Source organism: Gymnoscopelus braueri (genome assembly GCF_963280865.1).
Source record: "Gymnoscopelus braueri genome assembly, chromosome: 1".
NCBI lineage: Eukaryota > Metazoa > Chordata > Actinopteri > Myctophiformes > Myctophidae > Gymnoscopelus > Gymnoscopelus braueri.
Genome location: NC_137603.1, coordinates 2,925,178 through 2,944,458, shown reverse-complemented (window position 1 = coordinate 2,944,458; position 19,281 = coordinate 2,925,178). Strand labels below are relative to the sequence as shown.

The window sequence follows — 19,281 nt, the reverse complement described above, 5'->3', positions numbered from 1 at the left end:
GGGCTGCAAGAATCAAGTGCTGCTATGATAGACTGACTGACCAGTGATCAGATTACTGCAGCGCAATAGGCTATGGGAACAAAGTTGTTCCCCCGTCAGTTAAAGTGAGAGCCCAGAGCGCACGCACAAATCGCATTAAACCTCCGTGGAATCAAAGTGCACCATGGCATTTGTGATCATGGATTCCTTATTCATGAGGTGAATGTCTCTTATTGTAGGCAGCTACAGCTAGGCTAGCCATGGTTCACATGACGCTCGTCTGTCACAAGCATCATGGGCCCACTTGTTCCTGGTTTGCGAATTTTTCACGTTCACAACTGCTACATCTACATAAACGTTCAGATATCAAATATAAAATGCTGACCCCCATGCCACGGATGTAAAAAGTTGAGGCGCAAAAGGTCTAAGTACCTGTATCTGCCGTATTGTTAAATAAAAAGCTTTTTAATCCGATCGGCGGCCATTTGTTCCGAATTTTATCCGATGCTTTCAACTATGCGACACTAATGGTTGGGAGGTGTATTGCACTCTGATACATTACCATTAAATAAATAAAAAAGTAATAGAAAATGGCCGCCGATCGGACTAAAATGCTTTTTATTGAACAATACGGAAGATACAGGTACTTAGACCTTCTGCGCCTCAACTTGTTACATCCGTGGCACGGGGGTCAGCACTTTATATTTGAAATCTGAACGTTTATGTAGAAGTGGCAGTTGTAAATGTAAAAAAAATCTCTAACCAGGAACAAGTGGGCCCATTACATTACAGTCATTTAGCAGACGCTTTTATCCAAAGCGACTTACAATAAGTGTATTCAACATAGGTAGGGAACGAAAACTGCTAATCACCAGAAGTCTTTAGTGCATTTTCTGCAAAAACAAGCAACCAAGAGTATACCTAGCGCTAAGGTAAAAGTGCAATATATCAGCTACCTATTTCCTTAAACAGATGAGACAAAATAGCTAAATCAAATGAGCATGAGCTAAAACAAATAAGTGTATCGACTAAACAAGATCCAATAAACAATCCAATAAACAATACAGTAATAGAAAACAAGCGTTCGTACAACTAGTTAACAACAAGTAGGTCAGGCAGAGAGGAAGGGTAGTGTTTCCTGAAGAGGTGAGTTTTCAGCCTGCGGCGAAATATGGGCAGTGACTCTGCTGTCCTAACATCAGTGGGAAGTTCATTCCACCACTGTGGGGCCAGAACAGAAAAGAGTCGTGACCGTGTGGATCGGCCAGAAGGACCCTTGAGTGACGAGGCAATCAGTCGCCCCGAGGTGGCAGACCGAAGTGATCGGGCAGGGGTGTAGGCATCGACCATAGCCCGGAGGTAGGAAGGAGCTGTTCCTTTCACTGCCCTATAGGCTAGCACCAGGGTTTTGAACTGGATGCGAGCCGCTACGGGGAGCCAGTGTAGAGAGCGGAGAAGGATGGTTGTGTGGGAGAACTTGGGGCGGTTGAACACCAGGCGAGCCGCAGCTTTCTGAACAAGCTCCAGAGGTTTGATGGCAGATGCCGGAGCACCAGCAAGGAGGGAGTTGCAGTAGTCCAGGCGGGAGATGACGAGAGCCTGGATGAGCACCTGGGCTACCTTCTCCGTGAGGAAGGGGCGAATCCTCCTGATGTTGTAGAGCAGGAATCTGCAGGACCTCGTCACTGATGCGATGTTTGCCGAGAACGTCAGTTGATCGTCCAGGGTCACACCCAGATTCTTCGCAGTCCGAGTTGAGGTCACCACAGCATTATCAATGGTGATGGCCATGTCTCGGTGCGGACAGCCCTTCCCCGGGAGGAACATCAGCTCGGTCTTGTCCAGGTTGAGCTTCAGGTGGTTTGTCGACATCCACTCCGAGATGTCAGCCAGACAAGCAGCAATGCGTGTCTCCACCTGGGCCCATGACTGTCATGGTATGACAGTCATGTTTCAGGGCTACAGCTAGGCTAGATTTCATATTTCATATGGAGACATCTCACCAATACTTTGTTAGAACAGCATTTTAGTTTGTCATGTCCATAACAAGACTGCAGGTGACGATGAACTCTCCAGACTCAGCCAGGGACATTTCTATTAAACAGGAGGAACCTGAAGACCACCCACTATTCTTTTCTCTTCTGTTGTAGGGCTGTCACAATATCTAATTTTACTAAGAAATAATCATGACAAAATATATCATGACAATGATAATATCCTGATGATTAAAACAAATTGCTTACTTTCTGGTTGCAGAAACTGATTGGCTACTTTAGCCTTATTCACTTAAGACCATTGTTTGCATCGCAGGAATCCATCTTTTGACACATTCTTCCTTTTGTAATCCTAAATTAGGAAGGATTTCTTCCCTAATATATGAATCCTATAATCTTTGCTCCCAAGATTCATATGTTGGAGAGTTGGTCTTTGCCATTTTGCCTTTGCCTTCTGCAAATATTATTGTTATTTTTTTCTTCAGTTAACAAAGTCCTTTTTCAATTGCTTCATTTCAGACCAGTGTGTGGAGTCCAGACTGCAGGTGAAGATGAACTCTCCAGACTCAGCCAGGGACATTTCTATTAAACAGGAGGAACCTGAAGACCATCCACACCTCAGTAAGTTTCATATACTCTCTCTTTCTTTCATATTTTCTGTTTTGTTGTAGAGCTGTTACAATAATAACACTGATCCCTAGCATCCCTATTTTAGGTAAAGAGATTTGGTGTAGAGGGTACATAGCAAATTGTCTGGGAGATAAGTGGGTTATTGATCTGAGTCTAATGATCATTACATCCCGATAAAGAAGAAGAAAAAACAGTTATATACAGTATATGGACAATCAAAATCAGTTGGAAATATAACTTTGATGTGGTGTCACAATTAAACTTAATGTTGACATGGCACACTGACTATCAAGAAAATTAAAACATGGCACTCATGTCAAAAAGGATGCCGTCCCCTGGGCTATAGACCTTTACTTTACTAACATTGAGACTGGACGCACAGGTGATTGTTTCATGCAATCAATTCCCAACCTGTTGTTTCGGGGTGCGCTGGTTTCAGCACACATAGATATATATAAAGGCTAGATGGCTCAAGGGGGCGTCGCAAGCGTAGCTCAACCGCGGCCATCTTGCAACAGTCATTCATAACATTATGTCTATGGTGCATGTACTTTGAAATAACCATAGCGTGCTCAATTTTCATCCGATTTTCAAATGGTTTGCTGTTTTGTAAACACCAAAGATGTAGTTATGATACTGCATACTTATAATTATAATCATGTTTTTTCAACACCTAACTATTTGAAAATCGGATGAAAATTGAGCACGCTATGGTTATTTCAAAGTACATGCACCATAGACATAATGTTATGAATGACCGTCCCAAGATGCCCGCCATGTGGCAACGTCGTACTCCATTGGCCAGCAGCGCGGGTGAGTCATCTAGCCTTTATATATATCTATGTCAGCACACCCCAACCCCCTCTTGCGAGACCTGACAGAATGGGTTTCATTGCGCGTATACTGGTTGCACGCATACTGGTTCTTATCAGTGTGACGTCGTCTGTCTGAAGGGGGTCTATACATTCAACCGCAACTTTAAGTGCCAATTTTCAAGTAGGCAAGTATAGAGAAAACATTGGTATAGCGTGAAGTTGAGCGGAGATGGTGTAGTGTGGAGTTGGAACGCTGGCATTAGTCTGCAGGGTAGCTTGGGTTTGAGCGATGGCAGCCTGCAGAGTAACGTAGAGTTCAACGGTGATGTGGGCCTCAGGAGTAGAGCGGGAAGGACTGGCGGTTGGTGCCGACTCCTGTGGGGAAGGTGGTGCTGGTCTGTTGGCTACAACAATGCTCCCTGGTCAGCTGGAAGGCAAGCCTACAAAACCGATGACATCAAAGGGCCACAATGAATTATTATACAATAGGGGTAGGCACCCTTACGCACGAGTGCCAACATTGGCGCAGGGGAGGGTGATCATTGGCACACTGACATAAGTGTGAGTTTTTTTTTCCTTTAAAATTAAATATTCAAAAAAGGTTTAGTCAGTTAAATTAAGTCTCCTCACATCTATATACAAATTACATCCTGCACATCATTCTACATTCATTCAAACTGATAACTCTGACTGGGGAGGCAGTCTGGGAGATAGGTGGGTCATTGAGTCTAATGTTTGTTATGTATAGCCTATGGACAATCAAAATCAGGTGGAAATACGACATTTTGATGTGGTGTCATACTTAAACTTAAGGCACGCTGACTATCAAGAAGATAAAAACATGGCACTTCATGTCGAAAAGGTTGCCGACCCCTGTTCTACATGGACAAAGGAAGAATAGTTTACATTTTAGAAATCCAGTTTACATTTTAGAAATCCATTGTTCAATATCATGTTATTGTTCTGCTCCTAGACATCCTGCACCTTGTTGTGTGTAAAGAGAAGGATTCTTCTGAACAGGAGAGGAGCCCCAGTCTGCTCCACGAGAAACCAGAGCCTTCACACATTAAAGAGGAACAGGAGGAGCTACTTCAAAGACCAGAGGAGCCTGATGGATCAATGTTGACATTACTAGCAGTGAAAAGTGAAATTGATGAAGACATCTCTTCACACTGTTCTGAAGTTGAAGTTGAGCTTGAATCTGACACTGAAGTCACTGAAGACAGTGATGATTGGGGTGAGACAAGTGGAGGTGTCCACACTGGAGAAAAAACATTCCAGTGTAAACTGTGTAACAAGAGTTTCAGAGAGTCAGGTGACCTGAAGAGACACCAGCGTGTCCACACTGGAGAAAAAACATTCCAGTGTAAACTGTGTAACAAGAGTTTCAGAGAGTCAGGTAAGCTGAAGAGACACCAGCGTGTCCACACTGGAGAAAAACCATTCCAGTGTAAACTGTGTAACAAGACTTTCAGTGAGTCAGGTCAGCTGAAGACACACCAGCGTGTCCACACTGGAGAAAAACCATTCCAGTGTGAACATTGTGACAAGAGTTTCAGTCAGTCAGGTCACCTGAAGTCACACAATCGTATCCACACTGGAGAAAAACCATTCCAGTGTAAACTGTGTAACAAGAGTTTCAGTCAGTCATGTGACCTGAAGACACACAATCGTATCCACACTGGAGAAAAACCATTCCAGTGTAAACTGTGTAACAAGAGTTTCAGTAATTCAGGTAGTCTGAACAAACACCAGCGTGTCCACACTGGAGAAAAACCATTCCAGTGTAAACTGTGTAACAAGAGTTTCAGTGAGTCAGGTAGTCTGAACAAACACCAGCGTGTCCACACTGGAGAAAAAACATTCCAGTGTAAACTGTGTAACAAGAGTTTCACTCAGTCAAGTAACCTGAAGACACACCAGCGTACAGGGGCGTGCTTAAGGATCAGGAGGCCCTAGGCAAACCCCAGTATGAGGCCCCTGGGTCGGGACCCATATGTGGGTCGCGGACCAATTGAGTAATTAACCCTTTATTTTTTGTTTCCTACATTTAGTTTTTAATTATTGAGCGGTGCAACCGCTCCTATAAGAGGGTTTAGGACCCATCTGTGGCGAAAGTTTTTCTTTCCGTCGTGAAAATGTGTCTTTCGCTGTGACGCCATGCTGTGGAAAACACGCCCATAGGCTAAGCTCTGCAGGACGTGCTGTGATTGGCTAGCGAGACACATGATGAAATTAACTTTAAACTTCGCAGACGCGCTGTGATTGGCTAGCGAGACGCATGATGAAATTAATAATAATGTAAAAAATGTAAGCACGTCACTTCGCAGGACGTGCTGTGATTGGCTACCGAGATGCATGATGACATTAATAACTCCTAAATAGCACCGCTCACTTCACTGGATTTTTAAAAAAAAATGTTTTACTAAAAAATTAAAATGAAATGTATATATTTTTTAAAGGAGTGAAAATAGCAGATCGAGCTATGTTTTTTTCCTAAATATACACATGTATGTGTGTGTGTGTGTGTGTCCACAGACTGTCTGTCTGTCTGATAACTCTATTCCAATCTCACTACATTACAAGTTATATTCATAGAGAATTGTTATGAGAGAGAGAGACGGGGTTTCCGACAACGGCGGTCGTTTGTTCGTTGGTTCGGTTTCGCAGAGAGCGGAGAAAAGACTCGACCACGCAGAGCTCTTCCTCTCGTCGGTTCTTCAACTCGACCCCCTCCGCCAACCGACAAGAAAACTCAAGAACGACGACGGCACCGCGCCTGCGTTGTGGCATTGATCCGCGGGGACAAAGACCCACTGTGTTCCTCGGTGGAATAGATAGCGTTTAAGCCAGCGGTTCTCAAACTTTTCACCCCACAAAACAATCATATTTGAACTGTGGAACCCCCCACCCTTACAAGCACTTGGAATTGTAGGAGTTGAGGCATTACATTTAGTTTGACTCTGTTCCACAGATAAATAAGGTGAAAATAGCTACAAGCTTGTAGATCGTCTATTTTCTAAAAATGTTTTCCTCTGTCTTTGGTAAAATTTTACAATTTGGCCAATGTTTGACAATTTCTAATAGTATAGTTTGTTGATTACTTTTGACGCAGTAATGGTCTTATTATTATAATTTTTAGAGGTATTAAAAATATCTTAGAATGTCACTTTAGTGACAGGTGCAGATAGCCTGTATACACTAATACTGTATGTTGGTTCGTTTACTGCTGAGTGAGAAAACAATGTTGCACATTAATTAAGCTAATCATCTGGGGACCCCCCCCCCCACAGTTTGAGAACCACTGGTTTAAAACGCATTCAAATGAATTACAGTCGCTTCCCTTGTGAAAAGCCCTTTAATAGCCACACACACACGCCCAGCCATCATTGGCCAGGTGATTATAGACCTGGTAGAAGCAGCTGTCGACGTCACCGCAGTGGAAATATCTGGTGACCCGTGAGGGAGAATAGGCTCTGTGTACAGCGGCCAGAAATTGGGCCTCTGCCTTACTGCCTTCACAGGTCTTACCAATTATACTAATTAAGGCTCTGTTCCATTTAGTGTGGCACAGTGGTTCTCACACTTATTAATTTCAAGAACCCCCGTAACTCTGAGAGTGTACAAATGGAACCAAATGGACCCGTAATACACACTCATAAGAGGGCATTTGGAAACCCTTCAAGGAACTATGAGGGTCCCTGGACCACACTTTGAGACCCACTGGTGTAGCAGAGTGTTTCCAGTGAGTCAACAACATGCACAACATCAACTCCCCTTGATTGTGTTTGACCAGAATGGAACAGAGCCTTCATTAGTATCATTGGTAACAGTAAGGAAGAGGCCCAATTTCTTTCCAATATGTTCTGCTGTGCATAGAGCCTATATTGCAGAAGGTAAACCGCTCGCCAGAGAAAACGTTCCAAACCCTTTGGTCCCAAAGACGTTCCAGGGATTCCATTCTATGAGTAATTAGAAATAATGTCATTTAAGTTATGGCTGCGCCTGTGCCAATCAATGTTTTTACCCAGAACTTGGGGCCTGGGGGAAAAAAAAGCCTGAGAAAGAGTATTAACCGGAGTCCCCCAGGGGTCCACACTAGAACCCCTCCTGTTTTCGCTCTACGCTAAATATATTTCGCCCGAAAAGTATATTTGCCGAAGATTTTCCTGTCATGTGGTTTTGGACCATATGGCACCAAAATGCTCCGGGAATAATAATAAGAAATATAATAATAAATGAATGAATAATGTTAAGTCCTCTGAGAACTTGAACTGAAATGGTATAAAACATTGTTTCTATTTTAGCCAGAAGGGAAGAGTGAAATGTTTCAAAAGACCAAAGCTTCCTTTGTAAACGAAACCTTAAAACACTGTCACAGTTTGAAGGTCTAGATCAGTGGTTCTCAAGCATTGTCATGTCTAGGACCCCCAAATGATTGTATTTGGCCTGCAGACCCCCATTGACTGATTGATTGATTTGATTTGAATACTTTATTAACACGTTTCTTAACAGTACAGTTAGTACAGTCCAAGGTTGTGCTAAAAAAGGATAACACCAAAAAAAGCCCCCAGGGAGCTTTTGCTGGGGACCCCCTGGGACCCCCCCAAGAACCCCTGGGGGTCCCCCAGACTCCACATTGAGAACCAGTGATCTAGTGCAGGGGTCTTCAACAGGGGGTCCGGGACCCCTAGGGGGTCCTCAGAGTTGCTACAGGGGGTCCGCCAAATCTTAGTTTGGTATGATTTTTTTTTTTACCTTAACCATTTGAACCCTAGCATCCCTTTTCTGAGGAGAACTTAAGCCAAAAATAGCCGATCTACAAGCTCACAACGCCTCGCAGCGCCTTGTAGATCGGCTATTTTTGGCAAAGAGGTCTAGGTGTAGAGGGAAAAAGAACAGTAAACGTAAACAAAAAAAGTTGAATCTAAAACACAATTTTATACAATATAGAGGGGGTCCCTGCTTCATCTCTCTCTCAGCTAGGGGGTCCTTGGGCTGAAAACGTTGAAGACCCCTGATCTAGAGAGTCTTATCTTTAGTTTAACAGAGCAGCCTGTTCAGAGGGTTGAACACTGCTGTGAAATGCCCTGATCTCACAAGTGTTTTTGATTAAAAAGATATGAATATAATGGATACAGTATTAGGTATATCATCACATAGCATTGTGCCGGTTATTATGGTCTGTTGTCTCCACTGGAAGTTCTTCATCCTGGTTTCAGAACAGAGGTTCTCAAAGTGTGGTCCAGGGACCCTCCGGGTTCCTTGAGGGGGCTCTTAAATGGACAGACCTTTAAGGTATATTATACTATTTAGCAGTGGTCGAAAAAGTATCATTTATTTTTACTTTTAAGTAAAAGTATCAATACTGCAGTGTATAGAAATACTCTGTTACAAGTTAAAATCCGGAATTCAAAATTGACTTGAGTAAAAGTACCAAAAGTATTGGTATTAAAATGTACTTAGAAAGTACCAAAAGTAAAAGTACTCGTTATGCAGAATGTCTCATTTCAAGTTTTCAAATGTATTGAAATCTTTTGAAAATAGCCGATCTACAAGCTCACAATGTGTCGCATTGTGAGCTTGTAGATCTGCTATTTTCAAATGGCCAAAATAAATGGGGCTGAAGTGGTTAAATCAAAATCTTCAAAGTAACTAGTAACTAAAAGTTTTCAAATAATTGTAGTGGAGTATAAGTAAAAAATTTGCCTCTGAGATGTAGTGGAGTAGAAGTAAAAGTACTGAAAATTGGAAATACTCCAAAGTAAAGTACCTCAGAATTATACTTAAGTACGGTACTTGAGTACAAGTACTTAGTTACTTTCCACCACTGGTTATATTATAGTATTTAGTGTGCAAAAATAAGTGACCTTACAGGTCAGTAACTCTGAGAGTGTACAAAATTGGGTCCATTTGGTTCTTGTACTCTTAGAGTTATGGGGGTCCTTGAAGTTTAAAACAAAAGGTTTGAGAACCACTGTTTCAGACTAATACCTGGTATTAATGTATGTCCTGAATGTACTGACTATCATCCTGGTTCTATTGGTATTACTGCTTTAGGTCTGGATATTGCACTTTTTCTCATGGTTTAACTGACAGTAAGGTCTTGAGTGTAAATTCAAGAGTGAATTTAGCTTTGGGGGAGAGTTAAATGAATTGGCATTACTGCATACATACATGCACTCAAATACATGCACATATCAAGGTTGTTATAGTTTAACATTTTTCATTTTTTATTTAAATTAGTTTAAATTTGTTTTAATGTGGGTTTAGAGTATTATTATTTCATTTTTTTAAAAGGCTTAGTTTTGAATTTGTTGTAAAATGGGGTATTTGTCAGGGTCAAGATTCAAAACGGTAATAAAGTATTGTCATTAAAAAAACAAAACACAAAAATATATTTTCAGTCATAGCTAAGAAAGACAAATTTCATATCCAAGCAAAATACTACCCTGACGTATGAAATATTGCCTAAAACTATACAGTTAGTTATTGTTTTTTTGTACAGCCTTGTTTTTATTTAATTTAATTTAACTATAATAACCTACATATATGCACATAATACACATGGCCAAATACAGTACATGGAAATTGTTCCATATAGTTTTATTGTGACGTAGACAGCAGCTCATATTCTTTCTTTGTGATTTCCATTGGTTTGTCTGTAATGTACCGTATGTGTTGTTGTACACAGAGACCACATGGCAGTACTGACATCTCTTTATCAGCAATCATACAAAGAATGCACATGTTCCTTTGATCAGCGTCGGTGCTTTTTAACCTCTTAAACCCTCTATACTTGATTGGCAAATCTCTTCGCCGAAAATAGCCGATCTACAAGCTCGCGTTGTGAGCTTGTAGATCGACTATTTTCCTGCGAATGCCATTTTTTTTACGGCTCTAGCAGTGATTCTCAACCATTTTAATTTCAAGGACCCCCAGTTTGACATGCATTGATTAGGCTACGGACCCCCATTTAATGGCATTTCTATTTCTATCAACTGGCATCTCTGGGACCCCAATTTATATAGTAAAATCAACGTTAATTTAACTCTGAGAGTGTACAAATGGGTCCATTTGGTTCCATTTGTACACTCTCAGAGTTAAATTAAAATTGGATTCCAACCTGATTTCTAAAGCCGTCTCTCAGTCTGGACACTCTTGACACTGAAGCCTGGTTTATACTGGTTTATACTGGTTTATACTGGTTTATAATTCATCAAGCGATGGTGTAACTCGCCGACCTACGAGCTGAGCTGTTTTTGGGGAACGATGAACCGCTGTACGATAGAGCAGGGGTCTTCAACAAGGGGGTCGGGGACCCCTAGGGGGTCCTCAGTTACTCCAGGGGGTATTTTTTCTTTTTTTACATTAACCACTTGAACCCTATATAGCATCTCTATTCTGAGGAACGTTAGCCGAAAATAGCCGATCTACAAGCTGCGTTGTGAGCTTGTAGATCGGCTATTTTCGGCAAAGAGGTTTGGTGTAGAGGGGAAAGGAGCAAATCAAGTACTATGTCTTGAAGGTTTAAGTGGTTAAATGTCTGAAATTAACAAAGGAAGCATTCATTTACACAACACTGATGATACTCAATGAATCTATCTATGAAATCTATGAAAAAAGTTTAATCTGCAACACAATTGTATGCAATGTAGTGGAGGGTCCCTGCTTCATCTCTCTCTCTCTCTCTCTCTCTCTCTCAGCTATAGGGGGTCCCTGCTTCATCTCTCTCTCTCTCAGCTATAGGGGGTCCCTGCTTCATCTCTCTCTCTCTCTCTCAGCTATAGGGGGTCCCTGCTTCATCTCTCTCTCTCTCAGCTATTGGGGGTCCTTGCGCTGAAAAACGTTGAAGACCCCTGGATAGAGTATAAGTTAAGCATTAGCCACGCCTATGTCGTTAAACGTTAACGACAGCAACTGAATACAATAATCCGGTCTGATCACTTTGTAAATAACAGTCAGTCCTAAAGATCAGATTTGAGAAACAAATGTGATTTTGCTGCAGCCTGAACAAAGCTTCAGATTTAGTTAGAAAACAATAAGTTAGGTTTTTTTTCCACTACAGGACCAAACATGGCCACATGGGTCATACAGGACACATTAATATCAACCAAAATATCATCATTCTGTTTCAGTATGCCGCCATCAATGTTTATTTGCCAACTAACCGGGTCATAGTTTGAAATAAGCCAGTTCTTGTTTAAAAAATCATGTGCTATTAATACATTGTGTTAATTTGGCCCTGGTTTTGGTTAGCGCCCCCCTGTGGAGGATGGTGTGTTTAACGCCGCTGAACAAGAGAGGAGAGGCAGTAGAACATGTAATGTATTAATCATATAGCATTATTGCTGTCTGCATCGATGGGTCAAATACATTGTTTGGAAGCCTTTTTTTCTTTTTAAATTAAGTCTTACCTATATGTGAGGATGAAACGTTTGCTGTTTTTATTTTATATTTTATATGAATTGAGGAGAGAAAACGGTGACAATTAAAGATGCATTCTGTTTTAATTTGGATGATAAAGTGTTTACATGTTCTATAGTAGCACAACGTGCCAAAGTTCCTTCCTGTCTCGTCACCAGGAGGAAGACGGAAATGGGAGGAGACTTGTAGAAGTGGGAGGAGACTTGTAGAAGTCTGTGTGGTACCTCTAATGATTAGAGCGATGGTTCTCAAACTCAAAGTGGGGTCCAGGCCAGGGACTCTAAGGGTTCCTTGAGGGGAGGGTCTAAATTGCCCCTTACAGGTCTGTAACTCTGACGGTATACAAATGGAACCAAATGGACCCTGACGGGTCCATTTGGTTCCATTTGTATACCGTCAGAGTTAAAGGTTTCACGAGAGAGAGGGGGCGGGATTAATGGACTATGGCATCAAAGTCCAGGGGCCAATCGCAGCACTTTATTTAGCCTAATTATTCAGAAAACCTCAGACCACAGAAAATCCACTGAATGTTCAAAGTTCAGGTTTTTTGGGGTGTAATTGAGGTCATAAAACAAATATGAAAAAAGGGGGAAAAAATGAAAATTAATGTCATGAAACCTTTAAAGGAGTCTCCATTGAGTCTCCTTAAATGAAAGTGTTTCATTTCCCCAACCAACCAGAGTGCAGCATAGATATAGAAACCTAGATACCTCATTGGCCTCTGCAGTTCGTTGGAGCAACTGGTATCGCGGCCGCCATTTTAGAGGAGGAAAGCTGACACTCACTCAGTGGTGTTTGTTCCAAAACTTCCATGCTGTGCATTGAGGGACACACACTCAAAGTAGACTGGCCAATCACAGCGCTCACAGCGTGTTGACTACTGGCCAATCACAGCGTGTCCAACTGACTTTTGCTGCTCGGCTGCCTCTTACGAAAAGACACGCCCCCACCTGCCTCTGATTGGCCTACCGAACGCCCCCTTCTGTGACACACGCGGAAGCTTGCCTTTTCTAAAATGGCGCCCGAGATACCAAAGCCTCAGAGCCGAAGGAGACGTCTACCTTTATATGTCTATGGAGTGCAGTGGGCGTCGCCCCAAATGTTGTGACGTCACGGCTCTCAATGCTGCACATTGGGGAGGGGCGCGGGGCAGGGGCGGGGGCTGACGGACAGATCGGTGAACCAATCACCGGAAATTTTGAACCCGCCCCTCTAGGCTGCCACACACTTCTACAAGTCTCCTCCATCTGACTGAACATGATGTGAACTGAGCCTGGAGTTTGGAGGTTGGACCAGGAGATGTTGCCTCGACACCCATCTAGTATCAAGTCATCGCTGTCTGGTGGAAACCTTGCATGTCCAAAACCCTGACGAAAATGGAAGAAAACCGTGTTCCAATGGATTCAATGTAGTTATTTAGTCACAAGCTCTTATTAATACCTTTCGTTGGTTCAATATGTATAAACTCCACAGACAGACTCAACCACGTTCACTTTTAAAATCTTGTAAAAATAGCCGCGCAGTGAGCTTGGCTGTTTTGGCGACTTTTGCACGGCAGAACGAAGGCGATGTATGACGATGCAATGTTTCCGCCCGACAGCGATGATGTATTTGACAGGATGAATAAAAGCCCAATGTCATATGTAGCGTGCAAATCAAAAGTTATGAATCCCATTTTAGCTGCTTGGGAGGAAGAATCTCTAAACTGATGATTAGTTTGAATTCGGGGAGTGTTATCAGTTATCCACCGATTATGACAACTATGCTAACAAGTGGAATGCCTCAAATCACCTTTTTAATCGCCATCTTAAAACATCCTGTGTAGGGTAAAACTATCCCTCTATTAGTATGGAAAGGTGTTTGAGTCATGCTAGGATATTTGAGTCTTGGTGGGACGTTTGAGTCATGCTAGAATGTTTGAGTCATGCTAGGATGTTTGAGTCTTGCTAGGATGTTTGAGTCATGCTAGGATGTTTGAGTCTTGGTGGGATGTTTGAGTCATGCTAGGATGTTTGAGTCATGCTAGGATGTTTGAGTCATGCTAGGATGTTTGAGTCTTTGTGGGATGTTTGAGTCATGCTAGGATGTTTGAGTCATGGTGAGACATTTGAGACAGATCACATTCGTATTTGACTTCGTTCAGCTTGTGAGCGTAGGCAGTACCCAAGTCCCATCGCCATTTTATGCCAGAAAACTGAATTCATAAGCAAAAGCAAATAATAATATTATTAAAATGAGTTTGTGAATGTTGTGGCATGGGGGATATCACATGTAAAAGTGTACATTGTTTGTATATACCTGTCAGTGTGTGTAGAATCTGCACAGATATACACCGTGTATTTGGCCTCAGTTCATAGTTTTGTTGTTGGATTGTACAGCGCTGCGCTTCTAACTGTTCTCTGTTTTATAGAAATGGAAGAAATTCAACTTTGAATGAGGACAAAATGATTAACTTAAATAAATGCATTTATATATGAACTAAATGCTGCAAAGTGCCGTGCTTCAGTGAGTGACTACCTGTACGTACATAGTACATACACAGGCATAAAAGGGCTTGTAAGTCATATGTTTTTGTTAAAATAAGTGCTAAATAGTCCTATATTTCCTATATTAATCATTGCCATCCAGTGTTTGTTCTCCAGCTCTTTAGTAAACAGAACATTCATTTTCATGTCAGGATGCCATTGTTATCCAATAAAGAGAGAGAACATACAGGATACAGGATAAACAAGTGAAATAGGAAGTGATGAAACAAAAACAAAAAAATAGACACATTTGGAACTGGAACACTTTATTATTGAAGCTGATAAATGATCTTTGTGGAGTTTCTCTTCTGATTGGATAAAACTGGTATCCTGACCTGAACATGTTCTGTTTACTAAAGAGATGGAGAGACGAGGAGACCCCTGATACTGAACAAACACTCTATACAATGATTACTATCACAATATAGAGCTGTAACTTAATCACTCTCAACATATTCTTCTTTATATCGTATGTCCAAAACTGTTACTTTTCAGGATTCAAATTCAAAAGCATCAAAAGTAGCAGATCTACAAGCTCGAAACGCGTCGCTTCGCACTACGCTTCGTGTGACGCTGTAGTATGATCAAGTGGGGCGTTAATTTATGAAAGTTAGAATATGGAGATAAGAGGTTTCTGCCCGACAGCAAGGCAAATGCTCTATTAGCCTTAGCAGCCATATAACTCTGAAATACAACTTAAGATGTGCTTCAAAGTTTCCCTAGTGATGTCACTGGAGTAAAAAACTACAACCTTTCTTGTTTTTTAGCCGCTATCCTCAGTGTTTACAAATGAAAGTAGAAAAGTGCAGTTCCTGGTGAAACTGTGAGCTTCGCTGCAAGCAAGTAGAAGAATAGTAGAAAATAGTAGAAAAAAGTGGAAATCAAGTAACTAGTTATGAACTAAATGTTGAGTAAATATGAATTAATTAATAGTAATGATTTACTAAGGATGAAAACCATGACCCACCTGGGACCACCGGGCCCGTCCAGTGAACCAGTCCAACTTGGGAGACCCCCGCCACCCTAACACACAGCAATGCACCGCATGGAGGTTTAGGAACAAACACCACTAGAGAGCGACTCTCCTCACTACTCCTACGTACCTACCTACTGTATGAGCACTCATCCTGGGCATAGAAGCCACCGGGGGGGAAAGCAGATCTACAAACCCACCACGTGTGGCCCTTAACTAATGATAAATTAACTTTGGTTAAGTCATAGTGACTTCCAATTAATGATGAATTCATAGTAAATTAATGTATGAGTTAATCATTAATAAAGCGTTAATTAAGAGTTAATTAGGTGTACAAAATTTGCTCCCTATGGTAAGTTGTGACCTGTGTTTCAAATTTCAGTCTATTGGTGCATTCAAGTAGGCAGTTTTAACGTCCATTTGGTGCAAAATCAGGTTTTCCTGCTGCTTTCTGCATCAACACTCTGATACTAGTCAAGTTAGCTGTAAGAGAAAATGTCTCCTCATAATCAACTCCCATCTTTTGACTGTACGGTACCCTTTAGCCACATACCTAGCCTTGTATTTTTCACACCCATCTACCCCCCATTGCTTTCTTACCTTCAGGTAAGTTGATTAGAGTAAAATGTGAAGCGACACGTTTTGACCTTGTAGATCTGCTACTTTTGATATTTTTGAATTTGAATCCTGAAAAGTAACAGTTCTGGACATATGAGGTTTCTACCCGACAGAGACGATGTAGTATACACACCTTTTGTGAGTAATTAACTATAAGGTCCAATTGGACTGTAACATCTTATGCAATTAATCTTATGGAATGATGCTGAATGCTGAATCCACTATATGAGGTGCATGGAAATACCTTTTATTGTACAATTCGAAATCACCATTTATTAGCAACTTAGGCTCTAATGCCATGACAGCGATTCCCTGGTTCGATTCCAAGACCAGCTCGACCATTGCTCTTTGTCACTCCCTTACTTTCTCCCCCACCTTGACTGTCTCTACACTGACCTATCCAAATGAAGCAGAAATGCCCGAAAAGATAAACATTTACATTTGAATGCATTTTACTATTTGAATATCCGGATCTGCAGACCCAGTCCGGGTTTCTTCCTAATAAATAATAGTAAAATCAACAGGAAGTTGACATTTTTATTTAAAAAACAAACAGTACTGGGTTTGGTGATGTTCCATATTGTCTGAATCAGCTTTGTTTGTGTTCGTGTACGTGCTAAAAGAGTGACTTTGAGAGATGTTTTGAATGATCACTTTCTAATCAATGGAGCAGTTATTTTTGATTTCTTGTCCACCTTTGGAGTTACATCATAGCAAGGTAAATACACAACCCAAACCTCTACCAAAGTGGTCTTGCCCTTTAATTGATAGAAGCTTCTAGATCATGTGACAACAATCTCTCTCTCTCTCTCTCTCTCTCTCTCTCTCTCTCTCTCTCTCTCTCTCTCTCTCTCTCTCAATCAGGAAGTGAAATTAATGTTCGGGGAGTTTCCGGTGGGACGCTTCAACACCACACACACACACACACACACACACACACAGACACACAAAACAGTGTGGTTTTGCGTGTGTGTCTGTCTGTCTGTTTCAACTTTTAACATCAGATTTAAAGAGTCCTTATTGCCATGAGCAACACGTTGACATTACCAACAAGAGTCAAATTAAACAAACAATAAATAAATACATGATTATTTACAGTCTGTGAGGTTGTTGACATCAACATGTCTCTCTAGTAACTGGTGATGATTAATAAAAGAATAATTCTGATTGGCTGCTGAGTGAATCAGGAAGTGAAATTCAAGTTTGAGTTCAACCGCGCACACGCACACACACACACACACACACACACACACACACACGCACACGCACACACACCTCTCATGTGACACTTTGATCACATGACCAGTGTGTTTTTAAAGACATTAGATGGTTTCAGCAGTGAGATGTAATGAGGCTTGGATTGATGTTTAATGAACATGAACAGCATTTTACCAGCAACGCTGAACACACACACACACACACACACACACACACACACACACACACACACACACACACACACACACACACACACACACACACACACACACACACACACACACACACACACACACACCATCAGTGAGATGTAATGAGGCTTGGATTAGAGGAGCGTCTGTGAGTTCAGTTAACAGAGGTTCCCGGTTTGATTCCTGACTCCTCCTGGCTTCATGTTGAAGTGTCCTTGAGCAAGGCACTGAACCCCTAACTGCTTCTGATGAGCAGGTTGGAGGAAAGCCTGGTATTCATTCTAAAACTGAGCCCTGTGATCCGGTTTACAAAAAGGGGGGGGGGGGAATCGTGTTCCGGTGGTTGGTTCCGGTTGGTGTCGCATTGTTTTTGTTCCCCACATAATGTGAATCAGTTTGTTTAGTCAGGCTACGAGTTAGAATAAAAGATGAACATACCAAACCAGTGGGTGGATTTTTTTTTGTGCAGCTCCATCGTTTTAGCTATTTTCAGAAAGAGAAAGAAAAGAAGACGGGGGACGGGGGGGCAAGGAGAGAATAAAAGATGAATTAAACAAAGATATTTACATACTGTATGTACATGAGGAGACATAAGGTGCATAAGGTACAGTATGTACATGAGGAGACATAAGGTGCATAAGGTACAGTATGTACATGAGGAGACATAAGGTACAGTACGTAGCCTACATGAGGAGACATAAGGTGCATAAGGTACAGTATGTACATGAGGTTAGACATAAGGTACAGTATGTACATGAAGTTAGACATAAGGTGCATAAGGTACTGTATGTACATGAGGAGACATAAGGTGCATAAGGTACAGTATGTACATGAGGAGACATAAGGTGCATAAGGTACAGTATTTACATGAGGAGACATAAGGTGCATAAGGTACAGTATGTACATGAGGAGACATAAGGTGCATAAGGTACAGTATCTACATGAGGAGACATAAAGTGCATAAGGTACAGTATGTACATGAGGAGACATAAGGTGCATAAGGTACAGTATGTACATGAGGTTAGACATAAGGTGCATAAGGTACAGTATGTACATGAGGAGACATAAGGTGCATAAGCAGCAGCTATATACCATATATGATTATGTGCAATAATACAGACTGTCGTCTTTCTGGAAACAGATGATGTAACATCTTATCTTTAATCTGATTGGCTGATTCTTCTGAACTAAAGAACGAGTCCTCCTTCATTCTCTTTCAGACTCCAGAACTTCTCTTTCAGTAAACATCTGTTTATTCTGATCTCTTTATTCTCATCTGTTTATTCTCATCTGTTTATTCTGATCTGTTGATCTGTTTATTCTCATCTGTTTATTCTCATCCGTTTATTCTCATCTGTTTATTCTCATCTGTTTATTCTCATCTATTGAATTCAGTTCAGTTTTTATCAGTGATGATGAAGATTACAGCCACCCTCCTCATCCTCTCCTCTGTACTTCATGTCAAAGCGATCCCAGGAAGTAAGTACATTATATTTATGTTATTATATAATATATACATTTATATCTACTGTTATTATATAAAACCAAATATGGACAATGCACAATACAAACAAATGACATGCGCACGCACACACACACACACACACACACACACACACACACACACACACACACACACACACACACACACACACACACACACACACACACACACACACACACACTCCTTTTACTACCTGTCAGGCCCGCTGACAGGCGGGGCTAAAGGGGCCTCAGGCGGGGGGGGGGGGGGGGGGCCCGCCGGCAGAGACATCGCAAACTTTTTCACATATAATTAATTTAATTTATATTTGTGTGGTGGTGGACTGGTGGAAATGCGCACTGCGTGCGTCGCGACGTGACTGTGTGTGTGTGCGCTGCTGCGCATCTGATCAGAGAGAGAGAGAGAGA

The 19,281-nt window shown here is 41.5% G+C and overlaps 1 protein-coding gene across 6 annotated transcripts in view; it reads left to right on the top strand.

The window, feature by feature from the left end:
* Positions 1-19,281, top strand: part of LOC308104238 (H-2 class II histocompatibility antigen, E-S beta chain-like) — a 110,122-nt gene that overhangs the window by 47,756 nt on the left and 43,085 nt on the right. For 4 of the 6 annotated variants that reach the window (XM_080454614.1, XM_080454613.1, XM_080454612.1 and 1 more), the window contains one exon: positions 18,766-18,849. The exons of 1 other annotated variant lie outside the window; for it this stretch is intronic. In XM_080454614.1, coding sequence (XP_080310740.1) covers positions 18,766-18,849 — 84 coding nt within the window. Of the gene's footprint in view, positions 1-18,765; positions 18,850-19,281 lie in introns of those variants that run through there. One more of the 6 variants, XM_080454617.1, reaches the window with a different exon arrangement.